General features: G+C 44.4%; 2 protein-coding genes across 4 annotated transcripts in view; one reads left to right on the top strand and one right to left on the bottom strand.

Annotated features, from left to right (window-relative positions):
• Positions 1–17,595, bottom strand: part of RGS20 (regulator of G protein signaling 20) — a 48,643-nt gene extending 31,048 nt beyond the window's left edge. The window contains exons 1-2 of one of the 3 annotated variants that reach the window (XM_053396159.1): positions 17,510–17,595; positions 12,615–13,025 (exon numbers count right to left, since the gene is read on the bottom strand). In XM_053396159.1, the coding sequence (XP_053252134.1) occupies positions 12,615–12,725 (111 nt within the window). In that variant the 5' untranslated portion in view covers positions 12,726–13,025; positions 17,510–17,595. Of the gene's footprint in view, positions 1–12,614; positions 13,026–14,873; positions 14,913–17,176; positions 17,455–17,509 lie in introns of those variants that run through there. The other 2 variants (XM_053396161.1, XM_053396160.1) reach the window with 2 other exon arrangements.
• A 59-nt stretch (positions 17,596–17,654) lies between these two features.
• The window catches only part of ATP6V1H (ATPase H+ transporting V1 subunit H), a 31,462-nt gene continuing 28,483 nt past the window's right edge, over positions 17,655–20,633 (top strand). Inside the window, exon 1 of the mRNA XM_053396157.1 lies at positions 17,655–17,755. The gene's annotated coding sequence lies outside the window, so the exon portion shown is untranslated. The remainder of the gene's footprint in view (positions 17,756–20,633) is intronic.

Consider the following 20,633-nt stretch of genomic DNA (forward strand, 5'->3'; position numbering starts at 1 on the left):
GATTCTGTATATACGTTTCAAATTCTCTCACGGGGCAGGGATTGTGATTCATCCACCAAACTAATTCCTCTTTGTGCTGTTAGGCAGGTGTTGAAACCCCTTTTATTAATTCCAGAAGACATTTTATAATTGAGCTCTACTGTCCTCATTTTATATCCTTTGGCTTTCATGCTTATGTGCTTTTAATCGGTTTCATTTATTTTGTTTTTTTAAACTATTTTTGCATTATCAGATTTGTCATTTTCTACTTATATAAGCCATTTTGTAGGTGGGGGAGTGTTTTTTTTAAAAGCAGGGCATCTTAAAAAAATAAATAGAAGGTACCACTTGAAATTACAACCAGAATGAGGTTCTGTGTTTGCAATTCAATTATACCACTTCTAACCACAACAAAAACAACTTTTAGTTTGAATGAATTTCCTGGAAGCTGAAAAATATTCTGTTTACAGAACAGACAGAGCTATCATGTACCTAATTACGACATTGTCTTATGCATTTTAATTTTCATTTCATTCCCTCTGAAAGTACAGTTTAATGTGCATATGACTAATGCCTGTTTGGAGTTCATGTTGCTGAGGCATACCAGATTTTCACATGTCAGAAATTCCTTATTCATTTTAACTAACAAGGAAAGAAGGAGAGAAACTCATCACTAACCTTAAGGAGAAATAGGGAAGGGAGAAATGAGTCTTTCTGGAACATCCTGTTGACTAAATGATGTTGGATTAAAGACTTTAAAGTATTGTTCCATAATTTACTTTATAGCTGTTGAAACATCTCCTGAAAAGTTTGTCTTGGAACTGTCTTGGAACTGAAATTAAGGAATGCCAAGAGCATCATTTCTGGGAAAGGACTCATATCTTATGAGCTTAATGTATGTGCATTGAAGAAGTACCGTATTTTTCGCACTATAGGACGCACCGGTCCATAGGACGCACCTAGATTTGGGGGGAAAATAAAGGGGGGAAAATTTATTCCCCCCCCCCAGGCGCGGGGCTGGGGCGGGGGAAGCCCGAGCTTCTCCCTCCCCCAGAACGGGACCCAGAGCCATGCCGAAGCTGCGGGCAGCTTTGGCATCGCTCTGGGAGCTTGCGGGGCTGGGGGAGGAGGAAGCCCTCCGCCAGTCTCCAAACCACGTCGGGAGACAGTGGGACGGCGCGCTGCGCCTCTCCCGCTGTCTCCCAAGTTTGCGGGGCTGGCGAGGGGAGGAGCAGGCTTCTCCCCCCCGCCAGCCTTCTAGCCAAGTCGGGGGACAGCGGGATGGCGCGCTGCGCCTCTCCCGCTGTCTCCCAAGTTTGCAGGGCTGGCGAGGGGAGGAGCAGGCTTCTCCCCCCCCGCCAGGCTTCTAGCCAAGTCGGGGGACAGCGGGAAGGGCGCGCTGCGCCTCTCCCGCTGTCTCCCGAGTTTGAGGGGCTGGCAAGGGGAGGAGCAGGCTTCTTCCCCCCCCGCCAGCCTTCTAGCCAAGTCGGGGGACAGCGGGATGGCGCGCTGCGCCTCTCCCGCTGTCCCCCGAGTTTGCGGGGCTGGCGACGGGGAGGAGCAGGCTTCTCCCCGTCGCCAGCCTTCTAGCCAAGTCGGGGGACAGCAGGAAGGGCGCTGCCCCTCTCCCGCTATCTCCCGAGTTTGCGGGGCTGGCGACGGGGAGGAGCAGGCTTCTCCCCCCCCGCCAGCCTTCTAGCCAAGTCGGGAGACAGCGGGAAGGGCGCGCTGCGCCTCTCCCGCTGTCCCCCGAGTTTGCGGGGCTGGCGACGGGGAGGAGCAGGCTTCTCCCCCCCGCCAGCCTTCTAGCCAAGTCGGGGGACAGCGGGATGGCGCGCTGCGCCTCTCCCGCTGTCCCCCGAGTTTGCGGGGCTGGCGACGGGGAGGAGCAGGCTTCTCCCCCCCCGCCAGCCTTCTAGCCAAGTCGGGGGACAGCGGGATGGCGCGCTGCGCCTCTCCCGCTGTCTCCCGAGTTTGCGGGGCTGGCGAGGGGAGGAGCAGGCTTCTCCCCCCGCCAGCCTTCTAGCCACGTCGGGGGACAGCGGGATGGCGGCGTTCCGCCTCCCCGCTGTCCCCCGAGCTTGTGGGGCTGGCGGTGGGGCTCTCCAGGCTTCAGCGAAAGCCTGCATTCGCACCATAGGACGCACACACATTTCCCCTTCATTTTTGGAGGGGGAAAAGTGCGTCCTATAGTGCGAAAAATACGGTAGCTATTGCAATTCTGGCAGCTGGGATTTGCAGTGTAGAATGCCACTGTTCAGGGCTCCAGACAGCTGGCAACGCCCCCCTCAGGATACTCCATTCCCTGTTCATCTCCCTATTTACTGCTTTTTCCTCCTGTACAGCCAGTTAACATTTCATGCCCACTGAGCATATTCAGCCCTCATTAGGCTGCAGCATATTTGAACCTCGCATTGGTTTGTTACCCTAAACAATTTCTCTAATTCTTCACATCTTGGGGTTCCCACAAGCCTGTTAATAGCTTTTTCTTGAACATGGATGGTGTCATTCTGACCATATAAGAACAGGCATTTGCAAGATGAGGAAGTAGGGGGTAGCAGTGAGGAAGAGAGGTGCCCACTGTGGGCAACTTGCCCTTGGGCCCCTCAAAATCTTGAACTGGCAACTCAAGATAGTGTGCAATAGAGATGCACTCTCCAATAGTTTGAATGTAACATGGCACAGTTGCCAAAAAAGTTGGCAAATCTTGAAATAAGGCAGGGCACGGAACCTTCCCTGGCCAGTGGGCCAGATCTTAATCTCAAAACCTCTGTCGGGTCAAATTTGACAATCCCAATGGTTAGGACTTTGAAGACCCTTTGGCAAGCAGCACTGTGCTGCTCTTTGAACATCCTGTTTTCAGGGCTTCAAAGAGCAGGATTGGGAGAGAAAAATGGTTTCCGCTGAAGGTGCTGATAAAATGGCATTTCCCCTTCAGTTTAGCAGATGCTCTACCATTGAGCTATGGTTTCCCCCCTGAATTTGCCACTCCTTATAGCCCTAAAAATACCATGTGTGCAGAACATATTGATCAGGTCCTTTGGCCACACTGGTTGGGGTAAGGCTTTTCCAAATGATAATCTGAAGTCAATGTGAAATTTTGCATTACTGAATTAAAATCCTCCAGCAGGTGTCACTGAAGGCATAGTCAAAGTAAGCAGAATCATTATGGCAAAGACAATAGCAGAAATGTTTCCTGTCCTGGAGCATTTTCGTATGCAGGTTTATACTGCCTTTGGGACTTCTCAAGTCATCTGTGTGAGCACCTGATCATATTCATAAGTGGAAGCGGATCAGAAGGGAGCAACTGGCAATACAAATCAGCATTCCAGCTAATGGAACGTTTATACTCCAAACTGACTAGAGCAAGAACTGCTTTGAGCCTTACGCCTAAAAACACGAATAGTCCCCTCCCTGCTTTTGAGCACCTGTATTTCAAACATAAATACATTTACTTAGAACTAAGTCCCACAGATGCTGTATCCACACAAGGGCATCAGTGCATACGGCGACAAGTTTTTTCTGTGTGTGCTTTCATCAATGCACAAGCACTTTCAATTGTATTCCCTCAATATCTATCTTTATGTTTCCTGACCTGTCCAAACTAGTGGGCAGTACTTGATGGGATGTATTTCTGCAGTGTGTTGTTGTAGCGAAAGGGGAAGCTCTGGTGATTGGCTATATATAGGGCAAAAATGAATCCCTATAAGAGAAGCACGAAGGAAACTTGATGATAAGGCTAAACCCTAGCTGCTGGTCACCTAAAATCAGGGCTTTTTTTTTACAGCTGGAACTCAGTTCTGGCACCTCTCAGGTGGGTGCCACTGCTATTCTAAGAGAATGAGGGAAGTGTTCATGGTGAGTTTCGGCACCTATTTTTCTACAAAAAACAGTACTGCTTAAAATTAATCACAAAATTATATGGGTTTTATTTAGGGCAGCCACTTGCATATCACAAACAGATAAGGCTACATATCTGCATGAATTTGCAGGTGCTAACTGACACGCATAGCTGCAGATTGAGAAATCATTGCTGAAATTTAACAATCCACTTCATCATTGGGGAGAAGACTGAGGGCTTGTCCACACTTCTGCTTGTCTGGTGCATAGAAAGCATGGGTCCAAGTAGTTTTCCTGTTGCCCCGGTCCTTTCCCGAGGAAAACTCGCTCTTTAGTGCTAAATCAGAGCAAATGTCAATCTGGAAAAAGTTTGAATTGCTGTTTGCTCCAATTGAGCACTAAAGAGCAGTTTTCCCCAAGGGAAAGCAGCAGGGATGAGAGGAAGGAAGTGTGGGTAAGCCCTGGGTGTGATCAGGTAACCTGTGTGCCTGCTCCGTCTGCTTGCCCAGGTGCTAACTATTGAAAGGCAACTTCAAAGATTCTGCTCTCCCTGCTTATGGGCATTTTTTCTTAAACCGTGCAACTCTTCACATAGAAGATTGTTCTCTGACTGTCAGATAGAGCACTGTCTCTGTAAAGCATTTGAGCACTCTGCTGAGGTCTCTGGGTGGAATGGCTGTAGGAAAGTCTGTTACAGCTGCCTCCTATATAGATTCTAATAACCCGGCCAGCAGATTAAAAGTTGAGTCTCAAAAAACACTGCTGGTATTCAGGCACATGGCTGACTCACATATTGATCTTTGTGCTGGGGAGGCAGCCAAGCTAATCCATACAAAATCCCTCAAGGAGCTTGATCTCAACCAAGACAGATGTTATTTGCTTCTTGCTTAGGGTCAAGCTCAAAGTGATATGCTAGGAAAGAACAGCTTGCTAATTGGACCATTGAAATCATTAGTGTTACTCTTTAAGACCGTGAGCTGCCAGGAAGGAAAGGCAGCAGAAAGGAAAGTGGATGGTTTTGTGAAGCTTCATCAATTGCTTCCTTTAGGTCGGAACTTGCTCTATACAGTCTTCATGCTTAATAAACATGAAGCCCTCCCTCTGGGGTCGCTAACCTCTGTGCAGAACTGAAGGTTAGTCTGAAGTTCCTTAGACCACAGATAATTATGTTAAACAATGGAGGAAGGTCACGATAGGTTTCTCAAGTTAGGTTTTTCTCATATTTGCTGATACTGGGACCTCTTCAAAATGGTGGTGAGGTACTACACGGAAGACAACATACTCTGGCCTCTGCCATCATCCAGGGAACCTCAGATCACAATCCCTTTTCCTTTTGCATCATTTCTTTTAGATTATAGGCATGAAGGTAGGGAAAGTGTTATTACTGATCATTCTAAAGCATTCTAGGAGCTTTTTCATAGGCTGAAGAGTAGGGTAAACAAATAAAAATTAGCAACATCAAAGCTTACATTTTCCTAGTTCAGTACAAACAATACAACTCCAGATTTTAAATATGTAAGTGTGGCTGCTCTGAGCCAACCTCAGCTTGATTTGTTGGACCCTGATTTGGGCATTAATGTGGAAACATTTGCCTACCCACTATATAGTAGCTACTTAATGCATTTCTTATGGTGGGTGTAGATACCATAGTCTCTGCCCTAGGCTGTACTCTGAGCTTTACCAAGCTTTCCTGAATACTTAGCAATTACATGAGGTTGGTCATAGAATCATAGCACTGTAGAGCTGAAATAATGCAATGCAGGAATAACCTCAGGTGTTGGAGACTACAGTCAGAAGGCACCTTTCCACAGTTGTAGTTACCACACACCAAGGTATTAAGTGGCTACTGTGTCTTCTGTATGCAGCCTATTCTCATTCAGCATTCACAGAGATAGTACTGATTCATGCAAAAGACCTTGAACTGGGCCTGGAAGTTCACTGGCTATGTGATCCCACCTCACTGCCCCAGGTGGTAAGTAGTAGACAGAATCTTCTGTTTTTCAATTGCATTTCCCAGTCAGGAGGGTTTTTATACTCAGGGCTTTTTTAGACATCTATTTATTGAGCTTTGATTTTGAGAGGTTTGTAGGGAGATTAGATGTTGGCTACTTGGTGAGCATTCACTCTGCTGTCTGAAAGACCTACATTGGCTCCCAGTACATTTCTGAGCACAATTCAAAACATTGGTGCTGACCTTTAAAGCCCTAAATGTCCTCGACCCAGTATACCTGAAGGAGTGTCTCCAGCCCCATCGTTCTACCCGGACACTGAGGTCCAGCTCCAAGGGCCTTTTGGTGGTTCCCTCACTGCAAGAAGTAAGTGTTAGGTTTCTATTTCCCCAGTGCACCTCAGATGTGTGGGACTGTTAATCATCACATGTCTGTGTACATTCTAACACTAGCTGTTGGAGCACAAGAACGGATGTTTTGCCTTTCATTGTTCCGTTTTCGTATTGCTGTTGTTCCCTTCTCTCTGAGAGCAAGAAGGAGAGGAGACATGTTCCCTTTTGTTCTGAACTGTAAATAATAAAGTAGCTTTAGTGCCCCCCCCCCCGGGCCTGGATTCTGCTGATGTTTTGTTTACTCTGCTAATGTGTGCCCTACTGTCGGAAGACATCGGTCACAGAGTCCAGTCAGAAAGGAGACAGATGATTTCTCCAGACAGCACGCAGGAGGGAGAACCAGGCAGGCATGAATAATGGTGTTTGGCTGGACGCCCACCCTCTGGTTTGGACCGTATCCTGACAGTAAGGTTAAAGGGAACCATACAGAGGGCCTTCTTGGTAGTGGCGCCTGCCCTGTGGAAAGCCCTCCTATCAGATGTCAAGGAAATAAACAACTATCTGACTTTTAGAAGACATCTGAAGGTAGCCCTGTATCAGGAAATTTTTAATTTCTGATGTTTTTACATTTTTTCATATGCTGTAAGGCGCCCAGAGTGGCTGGGAAAATCCAGCCAGATGGGCGAGGTATAAATAATAAAATTATTATTATTATTATTATTATTATTATTATTATTATTATTATAGTAGTATTACTAGTATTCTTATTATCTGACATGTTTTCGTTGAGGGTAGCTGACATTGCTTCAAAGCAAGCATTATCCCACCCTTGCCAGTGCATTTTCTTGTCACTTTCTTTATCTCAAAAAGGTCTGATCTTCTGGGGAAGTGGGTTTGTTGTGCAAGAGCTCCAAATCAACTTTCATTGCACAACCTAAATTTGTTGGGATGTGACTGAATTCCACCCCAAAATAGTGACAATCTGGAAGTGCCCTAGTCCTCCCCCCCTCTTGAAGGTGCTGGGATTATCAGCAGTCTGATATATAGACAGACTATAGCACTGGAAATTAAATTCTGTGCAGGAAAAAACACCATGATATATATATTTGGCCCTACTGTCACACGCATAATGGAGAGAGGCAATTTCCTTTATATTGGAGTCCACATACTTGTATTTGTTCCCTAAAAGGAAAGGGGAACATTATGTTCTCCTGCCTCCCATCAACTCTTGCAAAGTCCCAAAAGGAAACCTTCAATAGAAAAGATTGGCTGCGATACCAAGGAACAACGCTGAGCCAAGCAAAACTGCATTGCTGTGGATACAGAATATGGCGAAACATGACTAACCCTGATATATTTAAAATGAGGCTAGCAATGACTGTGAATCATGACAGACACATACTATCTGAACTCCAATGAAAGGGATTTGAGCTGGCCCCACAACTGTGGAATTCAATCCTTTTGAAGGTTACACAGGCCCTTTCTATGGTAGTTTTTAAGCAGGCCCTGAAGAACTCCCTCTTCTTATACATGGGGGTCCCACTATCCAAACACAAGACATTCTAAGGAAATTGTTTAATAGGTTAAGGTAAAGGTAGAGGTACCCCTGACCATTAGGTCCAGTCGCGGACGACTCTGGGGTTGTGGTGCTCATCTCACTCTATAGGACGAGGAAGCTTCTGGTTGTGTGGCCAACATGACTAAGCTGCTTCTAGTGAACCAGAGCAGCGCATCGAAACACCGTTTACCTTCCCGCCAGAGCGGTAACTATTTATCTACTTGCACTTGATGTGCTTTCAAACTGCTAGGTGGGCTGGGACCGAGCAACAGGAGCTCACCCCGTCGTGGGGATTCGAACAACCGACCTTCTGATCAGCAAGCCCTAGGCTCTGTGGTTTAGACCACAGCGCCACCTGTGTCTCATGTTTGTTAGGGTAGTATTTGCATAATGAGTTGACAATTCCCCTTGATTCCTATGGGGAAATTTCTAATCTGTTTCTGACCAGGGAATTTTGACCTGAAAATGATGGGGGGGGGGGGACTAGGAAAACCCTCTGAAACCTTGTGAAAGGCAAACAAAGAAAGGAAAAATGCTCTCTTATTTGTCTGATCTCTCCCCCACTCCCCTCATGGTTTCTGGCAAAACAGCTGCTGTAGACCAGCAAAACACAAAAATGAAGGTTTGTTTAAAGCTGCTGGTTTGTTTACACAGGTCTGGCTGTTTGGATATCTGAATCTGCAGTGTTTATAGTGAGGTTTGGGTACTAATTTCTCGTGTTCGAATAAGTGAAATTTCATATAACAAGCATCGGGATAGAGAGACCTGCTTGTAAATCATTTAACTAAGAAATGAATGCATCAAAAAACTCCAGAATCAGAGGCAGCATTCTGAATGCCAGTTGATGGGGAATAAGAAAAGGAGAAGTCAGTTCCCACAGACATCTGGTTGGTCACTATGGACAACAGGATGCTGGGCTAGACAGGTTGTTGGTCTGATCCAGTGGGGGATCCTCTTATTGCCACTTGCTGCCTTTCCCCCAACACTTAACTGCTGGCTTCTACTTTCCTCTTGTCAACAGGAGTGGGAAGATTTAGCTGTTTCATGTACCATATTTAGAAGCCATGTTCCATTTAGGGCAAATGGAAACTATTAGGCTGCCACTTCCCCCTGCCTTTAACACTTAACAGACACATGACCACTAGCCATTCAGTAAGAGCAGTTTTCAGTGCATCTCCTTGCCAGGAAACACAGAACCTCAGTCAGTGTGGGAGGAGAGATCTCAATAATAGGTACAATCCACAGCTGAACACTTGCGCAATTTCTGTTTATTTCAATGAGGGCCTGCAGGAAGAGGTTCCATCAGCTTTGGCCGCAGACATTCCTGGGCTGGGATAGCGTGACCATAGCAGTCCAGGCCCTGGTAATTTCATGACTGGAATGCTGCCATGCACTCTGTGGGGCTCCCCTTGTGGCTGCTGCAGAATGATTGGTGACAGCATATTAAAACTTCTGCTCAAAGACTTGTATCAGCTGCTGATCTGCTACAAGGTATTCTGATTAGCATATAGAGCCTGAATAGCTTGGGCCCAGTATACTTGGGGAATCATCTTACCCAGGCTTCCTCAACCTTGGCCCTGCAGTTGTTTTTGGCCTACAACTCCCATGATCCCTAGCTAGCAGGACCAGTGATCAGGGATGATGGGAATTATAGTCCCAAAACATCTGGAGGGCTGAGGTTGAAGAAGCTTGATCTTACCCCTATTTGACTGCTTTCATCTGCAGAGCTAGCACTTTTTAAAGTGCCATGTTCATTTGGTATCTGTGAGGAGTCCCTCACAGTGTAGCAGCACATGTGCTCTGGACTTCCTGGTCTATGAACACTGAGCAGGAATTTTCCTTCTGTTGTTTTAGACACCAGCTAAAATGTTTTTATTTCAGCCAACTTGTTCAAACTTGTAATTCAGTTATGTAGACTTGGTTTTTTTTTACCTTTTGCTGATTGTATTTGTTTATTGTTGATAATTTGTATATCACTGATGCATTGCTGAATACCATAGCTGTCAACTTTCCCCTTTGTTTAAGAGAAATTCCCTTATTCCGAATAGGATTCCTCACAAGAAAAGGGAAACATTGACAGCTATGTTGAATACAGAGGAGAGTCCAAAATGATTCAGGACACAATCTAATGTTAAGTTCAGCTGACAAAGAGGTTATAGAATACTATGCTGGAGTGCCAGCTATATTGCCATTGTGACAGATATGTTCAAACTGTTTAAATATTGTGATTTAATTGTTGTAATTCACTCTGGGACCTTAGGTTGAAGGGCAGGTTAATAACAGCAATAATATGGTGGCAACATGTGCCAAATACACTAGGTGTATTTGTAACAAAGCTACACTGAGGGAATAGTTGAAATGGGGGGGGTGGGGTGGGGCAGAGTTGTGGGGAAGACATGGGCAGCACAGGGTGAAGCACCATTATTAGCCTGTCTGCAATGTACACATCTCAGATTAACCATGGCTTATGTCTTCAAATGATATGGAAGCTGGCCTGAGGGCGAACACATCTAACAGTAGTAGAAGCCACATATGAATTGTTGCTAATGTCATATGTAAAGTACTTTGCTTCAAACACCAGCAGTGGTAATGCACTGAATGGCAATGTGCACACAGCCTAAGGCAAAACCAGGAACCTTGGGCAAGGATTAAAGGGTTGATTCAGAGTCTGTATTCTAGGGCCACAGTTAACGACAGTGGGCTGCCTTGAGTGAACCTGTTATAGCAAGATAGAATATGCACTACTGTACAAATAATAATGTAGCAACAAAACACCTGCACAATATGAAATGGTCACAGTCAAGGCCTTCATCAATTATTTATAGAGAAAATTATCAAATTCTGCTTTCAATCTCACTTAAAATAAACTCAGAAGAGAAAAGGAAAATGCTACAAGAAGTCACCTACACTGTAAAATTATAAACAGAAAAAATGGAAGTGTATGGTATTTATTCCCCAAACTATATCCTGGCATATAATAAATGCAAAACAGAAATGCCAAAATAATACTGGATTGTTCTTTCATAGACTGTGATAATAAACTCTGCTTAGTATGAATTAGGACAAACAAAGCAACAAAGCTATTTTAACTGACCTATTTTAACCTCACCAGCATTTGCAAATAAAAGCTAGATGTAACCGACTCAAAGAGCTAAACTAAGTCTCATTATGAATATTTTAAAAGGTCTTTAAATGTCACCTAGTAAGGCTTAAAATATTTCTTTAGCAATTTAGATTGTGGAAATGTGAATAAGCATACAGTATATGTAAATTTACCTAATGAAAGGATAAAAATCCTTCTGTTTACGTAGGGATTTAAAGCTATTGATCCAGCTACTCTATCTCTGTGGGTAAAATACTAAGATGGAGAAGAAAAAGGGAAATGGAGTCTGGGGAAGGGAGAGTAAGTCCAATAGGAACCTGGCCAAGGGGTCAGTACCAGAGAGGATTAACCTAGAAACTATTAAAGTAAAGTCAGTGTCGGATAGCAAAGAACGAGGTTAGGATTAAGTAAAATAAACTAGAAGCAAAAACAATTTCAGGCTGCTAGAATCCAAGTCCAGGAGTCTTGGTAGGATTTGAAACCTAGACTGTCAAGTAGACAATAGGCAGTTAACGTCCTGTGGAAATATTAGAAAGCAACAGGAAGAGGCTTCAGGATCTGATAAGGCTTAGAGTGTCCCAAAGCGGAAGGAAGGAAGTAGGTTATAAGGTGAAGCAAGGGCAGTGAATGTTTACATGGACAGAGAATTACTGCAGAAACATCACTACAGCCCAGACCTTCTGTACTACTTCCTTGCCCCACCTCTTCTGCACCCATAAAACAAAATAATTCAACTGGATTGATTGATTTAAATGTGGCAAATTAGCTTCTTTGAATATAGTTCTCTCCTTGGTAAAATCAAGAATGTCAGAGGAAAAGGTTGGAGGGATTCCTTTTCAGGCAGTTTTATAGAGAGGAGTGGGGTTGCTTTCTAGAGGCAGGGTGTGTATGCATAGAGTAGAGAAGTCCTTACTTTTGGCCATCTGAAAACCCCATCAAAATGACTGCACTCCAGCAGTACCATTTCTTAAATTTGTTAAATTCCTTTCTGTAGCAATGAGGACTAGAAATGTGCACTTTAAAAACGAAAGGTGAAGTCCTTAGGAATTGGTGACATATAAGGGCTCTTGATTGGAAGGGAGAGTCAGTGACTCAAGGCACGCCTGGTGTCACACAAAGGCTGTGTTGTGGGCTTGCTGTCTGATTTTTGTGAACAGGTCTGCCACTGTGGTTTTTGCAAAAAAAAGTTTCCAGATGGATGCTGAGATTTGACAAAAGAACATCAGTGTTCCTTGAATGGTTGTGGATGATCTCCTGAATGAGCAATCCACCTGTAGTGCAGGACTCAGAGAGATGCTTAACAGATAACTGGGTGAGGGAAAGGAGTAATGAAATATAGAAACAGGAAAGTGGTGAAGAATGCTAGAGTGTTTGAAATTTACAGCACTACTTCTCTTTCTTAAGCACTGCAGCTTTTAAATTGTTTTATCATGACTTCATAAGTGGAGAAACTGACACAGCAGCAGCTTCCTAAACTTTGTACTCATGGCAAAATAAAATTCTTGTGTTTGACTTAGGAATCAATTGAGAGCACATGCATTACTCCCTTTAACAGTAAACTCAGTGCTTCTGTAAGGACTGACATGGAGCTAAAATGAGACCACCACCGAGAAGAAAGAAAATCAAGTTTTAAAAGGCACTACTGGACTCATTTTCCATGCTGGCGAAAGACCTGAACAGGGCCCTAACTATACATTATGATTTTGCAGCAATCTTTTTTATTGCTGTTATCACATATAGGAGAAATCACATTGTAGACATTGCCACCTCTCTCTGAACCAAGCATTAGTGATGCAACAGCATTAATTTAACTCATTGCCCCTCTCTTTTCATTATTCCAAACTTTTTCTTACCTTGAAAAACAGCTGAGCTGTGGTGTCTTCATTTTCATCTTCTGTATTTGTGCTCTGTGTCCTGAAGGAAAATAGATATTGCCTCCACACTGATAGGTCATAAAAGGGCATATTTCTAAATCCAATTCCACACTCCGTTTTCTTTGGAAAATGTCAGGTTTTTTTTATAGAAAATATACTTCAAATCCAGACACTGAAGCAAATGAAAGCAGCATAAGATTAACTTCTCCTTGCATCAATGGGACAAGTATCTGATTCTCTTGAAGTTTATTCAATCTTTCCTGCACTGCTTACAGCTGGGAGGGCAAACAGGATTATCAGTTGTCTGTGCAGCGCCTTTGAATTCCACAAAGTATTAGTCCAAGTATTAGTGGATTGCTTTAGCTTGGTGATTGCAAGTTGATAAAGATTCTAAAACAACAACAAGAAGAAAAATGAATCCTGATACAGAATATCTGATGAAGCATCTAAACTCATTGTAGCCGTGACAATTAACGCTGAGAGCAAAGCAGCATTGTTCAGCGAATTGGTTTTTACGTGTAGTCCTGTACAGAAAAGATTAGGCATAAGGATGACACAGTTCCACAGGGATTGGAACGTGACACTGAACTGCTGAGTCCAACTTAGACCAGTGGTATTTGTCAATCACAGAGTAGCCAACTGATTTAACTAATCCTTCCTGTCTAAATGAAAATGTGACTTTAGCGATATAAGTGAACACTGAGAAACTTCAGGTAGCTTATTAATAGGTCTTTGATCCTAGCTTAAATAGCACAGAAATAATTTCTTTCTCTAAATAAGACCTGATTAACCGGTTGCATTAAACCACACCATTTAAATTATATGTATCCATCATCCATTCTGCCTAAAGGTGGGAGCAGAAGACTACAGAATGAAAACCAGGTTAAATTGTCATAATGGATTCATTCATTAGAACCTGTTAATGATATGACCACTTTAGTCTGTCAGCAATACTTTCATAATTATATTTGTGACAAATTGGTGCCCTTTGGTTTCGCTCTGTTCTGTGCTTGCTATAATCTAATTACAGCAGCACAGTCTTTCGCAGACATTATGTTTTGCAGAACAAAATCCCTGTTAGCTCAGCTTTTGAGAGTGATTTATATATTTGGTGCGTTTTTATGTATTATGTTGTACAGGAGGCTGCATGGTAGTGTGTGGGTTGTGTTGGACTTAGACCAAAGAGAGAGAGAGACAGGCTACCCTGTGGCCTACCAAATATTGTTGGGCTCCAAGCCAGCATGCCATTGGGTCAAGGATGGTGGGAGCTGTAGTCTAGTGACTCCTGGAGAGCCACAAGTTCCACATCCTTGCATAAGTCAAGTCTGTTGGCACCCTTAACACCATGAAGGGTGGGGACTAACAGATGGGCTGACCCCAAGTTATTTTATACATTCTGGGTGAGATCCAAGATCACACCAGCAAAAGTGACCAGTCTTGTCCTTCCTCTCCTTTTCAGCCTTCTCCCCATACTTTGCTCTAGAGGGCCGGCAACTCCCTGGAGCAGATTCGGAGACTGAACAGCTGGCTGCAAGAGTGGAGATGAAGGGGAAGTCTTGTTTGCACAAGTGGGGATTACCCTCAAGGCCCTGTCTATCCCCCAATAACACACATGGGAGGAAGTGATGTGGAAGAACATGTGCACGCAGGAAAGAACCATGTGTGCAATTGGAATTTAGTAGCAGTAGGTTTATAGCAAGCCAGACAACCCAAGTGATTGTCTTCCCAGGAAGTAAAACACCTGCAGCTGCTGCAGCAAAACAAAGCTTGAGAACTGTTGATGTTTTGTCATATACTGTAATCAAATGAAAACATATGAAGGCATACATCAAGAAATACGGAATATTGTTTCATCTCATTAAATTGCAATTTGTGTTTGGTGAAAGTATTTGAATTTTTGCTTTCGCTGTAATAATAATTAAAAATTATCATATTATTGAATTTTGTTCCATGTTAGCAGTTCCCACCGGAAGGTGTGCCATTGGTTTACATTACATATAACTGAAATATGTCATTCGAAGACTGATACTCTGTCTGATCGCAACCCTGTACCTGGCCATTAGTCTCACTGAATTAGGTGCAATCCAGAGAAACAGAGAGCGAGCTCTTTGTGTATAGTGGGCCTTTTATTTCCATTTCTGAACATTTACTTTCCAAAATGCATAAGAGGGATTTTTATTATTATTATTATTACTTGAAATAATGGGATGCACAGCTACAATAATAATGCAGTGGTACCTCGGTTCTTGAACTTAATCCGTTCCAGAAGTCTGTTTGACTTCCAAAATGTTCAAAAATCAACGTGCGGGTGCAGGTGCCCCAGAAACAATAGCCAACAGCCTCATCGGAAGTTCGGCTTCTGAATGAAAACCAGAACACTTCTGGGTTTTCAGTGTTTGGGAGTCGATTTGTTAGTCAACTAAGCTGTTCGAGAACCAAGGTTCCACTGTAATAACAATTTTATTATTTATTCCCCACCCATGTGGCTGAATTGTCACCTCACCACCACCCTTACCAAGTATCCCTCCACAATAACCCTCTAGAACTTCTCCTTCCTACTTTATGCAACTGCTACACTCACTTTTCATCTTTCCAACCCCATTTCTGATGCCAATTCTCTCTTCTGTTCTGCAGCCCCACACTGCACCTCTGTTTTCACCTTTACCCCCATGCCCATGCCTTCTCTCCTCCCCCTCGCACACGAACCATGGCAACCGTCTGCATCTTCCTCCTCGTTACTAAGCTCCCTTTTCAACTTCTGTCCAATTATGAAACCACCATTCCCTCCTATTCTGCAGACCCTTTCATGTCCCTGCTTTCATATTCAATTGCATTCTGCATTCTGTGTGTCCTACTCCCTCCTTTCATGCAACCAATTTGCACAGAGTATGTGAAACAAAGCAAGATAAATTTGAATTCTTAATACAGTATACCAAATATTAGGAAATATTTTCCAAGTTATGAAAAGAGGTGGTAAGGGAACATCTAGCTATTTCAAAAGATTTAAAATCTCCAAGGCCTGATGAGCTGTATCCAAAGGTACTACAGTCAGTCCTTTTTTTCTTAAAAAAAACACGTTTTGGAGTACTCTCGTTTTCCTACTCAGTATGCAGATGATACCCAGCTCTACCTCTCTTTCAAATCAGAACCAGTGAAGGCGGTGAAGGTCCTGTGTGAGTGCCTGGAGGCAGTTGGAGGATGGATGACGGCTAACAGATTGAGGCTGACTCCTGACAAGACAGAAGTACTGTTTTCGGGGGGCAGGTGTGGGGGACTCCCTGGTCCTGAATGGGGCAACTGTGCCCCTGAAGGAGCAGGTGTGCAGCCTGGGACTCATTTTAGACTCACAGCTGTCCATGGAGGCGCAGGTCAATTCTGTGTCCAGGGCAGCTGTCTACCAGCTCCATCTGGTACGCAGGCTGAGACCTTACCTGCCCACAGACTGTCTCGCCAGAGTGGTGCATGCTCTGGTTATCTCCCGCTTGGACTACTGCAATGCGCTCTACGTGGGGCTACCTTTGAAGGTGACTCGGAAACTGCAACTAATCCAGAATGCGGCAGCTAGACTGGTGACTGGGAGTGGCCGCCGAGACCATATAACACCCATCCTGATAGACCTGCATTGGCTCCCAGTACATTTCCAAGCACAATTCAAAGTGTTGGTGCTGACCTTTAAAACCCTAAATGGCCTTGGTCCTGTATACCTGAAGAAGCATCTCCACACCCATCATTCAGCCCGAACACTGAGATCCAGCGCCGAGGGCCTTCTGGCGGTTCCCTCACTTCAAGAAGTGAGGTTACAGGGAACCAGGCAGAAGGCCTTCTAGGTAGTGGCACCTGCCTGTGGAATGCCCTCCCACCAGATGTAAAGGAAATAAGCAACTATTCTACTTTTAAAAGACATCTGAAGGCAGCCCTGTTTAGGGAAGTTTTTAATGTTTAATGCTGTATTTTAATGTTTAATGCTGTGCCAGATGGGCAGGGTATAAATAAATTATTATTATTATTATTATTATTATTATTATTATTATTATTATTATTATTCCTACTCATATTGAAATACTGCCCCTCAATGAGGCCAAACTTAGATTCACAAAATGTTTAGGGGTATGCGTACCACTGCGTTCCCCCAGAAAAAAGCACTGACTAAAGGAGTTTCCGGACGTAATCTCAGAGCCACTGTCTATAACCTTTGAGAATTCTTTGAGAACAGGTGAGGTCCTTGCAGATTGGAGACAGATAAATGTTGTCCCCATCTTCCAAAAGGGGGAAAAGACCCAAGTAACTACCAACCACTTAGCTTGATGTCAATACAGCGGTACCTCACTAGGGAAAAATGTCAGGTTTTAAGCAGCTGCACAAATATAAGATGGGGGACCCCTGGCTTGTCAGTAGTACACGTGAAAAGGATCTAGGGATCTTAATAGACCACAAGATGAACGCAAGTCAACAGTGTGATGCAGCTACTGCAAAATAAGCTAATGTTCTTCTAGGCTGCATCAATAGAAGTATAGCGTTCAGATCAAGGGAAGTAACAATACCACTCTTCTGCCTTGGTCAGACCACACCTGGAATGCTGTGTCCAGTTCTGGGCACCACAATTTAAGAAGGATATGGACAAGCTGGAACTTGTGCAGATGATCAAGGTTCTATGTTTGTGTATGCGCGCGCGCTGCGGGGAGGGCGAGTGCCTTGGAGGTCATTGCCTTACTAAACTTGCTGCGGACCAGGCTATATGATTGTTTTATCACAGCTGCCTGCAAATGCTCTCTTCAAACTCTCCCATTAACCCTCCAATAACGTTAGAAAACAAAAAGAAAAGCGTTCTGTGACGCTGGAAATAAAAGTTGCGTCTACACAGTGTTCTGACGTACCGGCCCAGCACGCTCGCCCTCGCCGCGTCCCCCGCCTCCACTTTTGGCCAACATTTCCCGATTCGCGAACGGAGCCTTCCGGGGACCCGTAGCGTCGCCCTATCTCGGCCGCTGTTGTTGTCAGCTGAGCGCAGTCACATGACCGTGAGCCTCGGCTGTCCCTCTTCTGCTTAGCTGCTGAGTCCGGGTCACCCGTTGCCGCTGCGGATTCCGGGGACTTCATCGCCGGCCTACGAAGCGAGGGAGGTAAGTGAGGCCTGCAGCCCGAGAGCGGGACAGGGGCTGGAGCGGAAGGCCTTGGGGTGGGGCTGGTGGGCACCGGGAAGGGACAGGCGCTGCGCCCGCTTGCCTTCGGGCGAGCATCGCTGGCAAGGAAGCTGCGCGCTGCCCAGGGGACTCAGCTGGAACTCAGGGAAGGCCGCCCCGTTCTCGCCTCCCGGGCTACCCACGTACCCGCTGCCCGCAAAATACTCTCAGCTAGGAAAGCTCTTGCGGATTCCTACGTAGTCCAACATCTGTTTAAGCGGCGAGTGCCGCAGGGAAGGTCACAAGCAGAGCAGGGTGGTTCTCTATTATCTCCAGGCTCTGGTACTTGGGAGGCATTACTGAGGTTCTGGCTTTTGAACCCCCTTGCTGTTGTGACTAATACCAGCCGTTGCTAGTCTTGGAATCCATGAATTTGATTGCTCTGCTGCACTCTCAGCTATTGGGCTAGATGTTCTTTAAGTGGTGCAGAAAGGCGACTAAAATAAGTGCCAAGATGGAGATGCTGCTGTGCATATTTAAAAAAAGCAAAACAGCACAGGGCCACTCTGATCTCGGGATGGGAATTGTCTAGTTATTTCAGTCTTTCTATAAGAGCTTTGTTTTTCGGAATCTTGCTGTCCTTGAGCTTACTGAACCATTAGGTTTTCTCTCACCACTCTGTTAAATGTTTGTGCTCCTTGTAATCAAACCAGTAGCTTGGTACTGCTAATGACTTTTGGAGTACATATAGGTGAAGTTGGGTTGTATGCTAGAATGAAAAATGGTTGTTCACTTCCTTCATCTGAGGTAAGACTTGATCTTGTTGACACTAACACAGAGGGCAGAAGGAAATGTTTCATCCAATAACAGTCATTGCATGTTTCCAGTGGAAGGGAGGAAACAGTTTATATGGTTTTCGTGTGTAGGCAAATGGTCCTGATGAAGTTTGAACAGGTTCAGTCAGGCTGAGTTATCTGATGTTTATGGAGAGTTCTGCCCTAACAATGATTTAATGCATTAAAAACTCAGGCAGCTTGTTTTGGCATCAGAGTTGGACTAGGCCAGACATCCCCTAAGAAAGTAGAAAGCAGAAGTGGTGAAGGTCATACATTCTGGTATTCAAACTATACTTCCATTCTGTTTTTTAAAAAAGTGTCACTTTAGGATGATGTGCAGTGCAATCTTGTTCATGCAGCACAATCTTGTTCATGCTTGAATTTGTGGTTACAGCTAGAAAGGGTGTACTGTATAGGGTTGAAAAATTGAAAAGTTACCCCTTAGCTGGAAAGGGGAAGTGACATTGGTTATAGGTCACAGGAAGTAGAACTCAAGTTAATCCTTAGCTGCTGGGCAAAAATACTTGCTGCCTGAACCAGAAACAGTTTGTCTCAAAAATGAAACTGAGTTTTGCTAGCAGTCTGAACCTTATTTGGCAATAAATCTACAGTCTCAAATGTGCAGATCCTTTTTAGAACAGTGCTCATGTCACATAACACTGAATAGTTTATGATAAATGAAAGGGCATTCTGCACATTTTTTCTTGTGTTGTTGATTTATTTACTTACTACTTTTCTAAAATGAATTAGCGCTATCAAAGTAAATATAAAAGTGTGATAAGCCCCACGCCATCCTAATACAATAATAAAAAATACCCAGCATCAGAGGAGCTATATCCCACTGGGAAGGATTTTTTGAATTAATTGTTTTAGCTTAGTTGGAATAATTGTTCAAGAAATAAGTAGAGTGTTCCACAAAGTAGCTGCTACCTCTGGGGGAAAAAATTGTCCTGAGCCAGAGCTGATAGAATGTGAGAAGCGAGAACACTCTTTCTCTCCAGGCTCTCTGTCGAAGTGTGTGTGTGTGTGTGTGTGTGTTCCTGACTTTGGGATGAAGGATTCTTCTGGTTTACTGTCTGTCCTGTTGCCCAGCAGTCTCCCTGTCTGAACTGATAGAGCTGGTCTTGGAGGTGGTGCTGAGGACTCCCAGATTGCTGGTGTTGGGGGACTTCAACATCCGTGTTGAAGCTGTCAGCTCTGGGGTGGATCAGGACTTCACGGCTGCCATGACGACCATGGGGCTGTCCCAACGCTTGTGGCAGGTCACACTCTGGTCCCTATTTTCTTGGCTGAGCAGGAAGAAGGTGATCTGAAAGTGAGGGATATTGACATCACTTCTTGTCAGGTCAGATCACTTCCTGTTGAGATTTAGGCTTTCCATTGCAACCTCATTGTGGTGTCCAACAGAGCTTTTCCTCCCAAAGGAGGTGATAGAACTGATGGTAGCTTGCAGTGATTTGTTTGCAAAACATTGCTTGCATCCACTGCGATCTTGACTCCACTATTACAGCAGATAACCCACAAGGGGTGTCCAGAGCACTGTCTAGTCCTGTTGTTTTGGATGACTTTCAGTTGGTAAGGCTTGAGGACATTGACAAGGTGCTTGGATTGGTCAGAACGCCTGCTTGTACTCTAGACCCCTGCTCCCCGCCATCCTGGCTGATAAAAAACTAGCAGAGAGGGGACAGCTGGCTGGGCCAGGGAGCGGATTAATATCTTGTTGTGGAAGGGGTGGTCCCTCCCTGCCGTCTCATATATCATACTAGTAAGGGAAGTTATGTGGATTGCCCAAAAAACCAGCCTAAGTTTGGATTATAGTTCTGTTTTATTCAAAACTGGTTTATGTATTGCATGGAAATCTTTTCAGAGCTAATCATGTTGTATATATTACTGTAATACTTCTTCAACTATGTGGGCCTTGGGCTTAAAACGAAAATTGTTAGAGGGTGTTTGATTCCAAATCAGTGTACAGTCAGGATAGCATAATACATAATTCCTGGAAAATTGAGGTGTATGCAGAATAGGCTTCAGTGAGCAACTGT

This window comes from Podarcis raffonei, chromosome 7 (genome assembly GCF_027172205.1).
Source record: "Podarcis raffonei isolate rPodRaf1 chromosome 7, rPodRaf1.pri, whole genome shotgun sequence".
Lineage (NCBI taxonomy): Eukaryota > Metazoa > Chordata > Lepidosauria > Squamata > Lacertidae > Podarcis > Podarcis raffonei.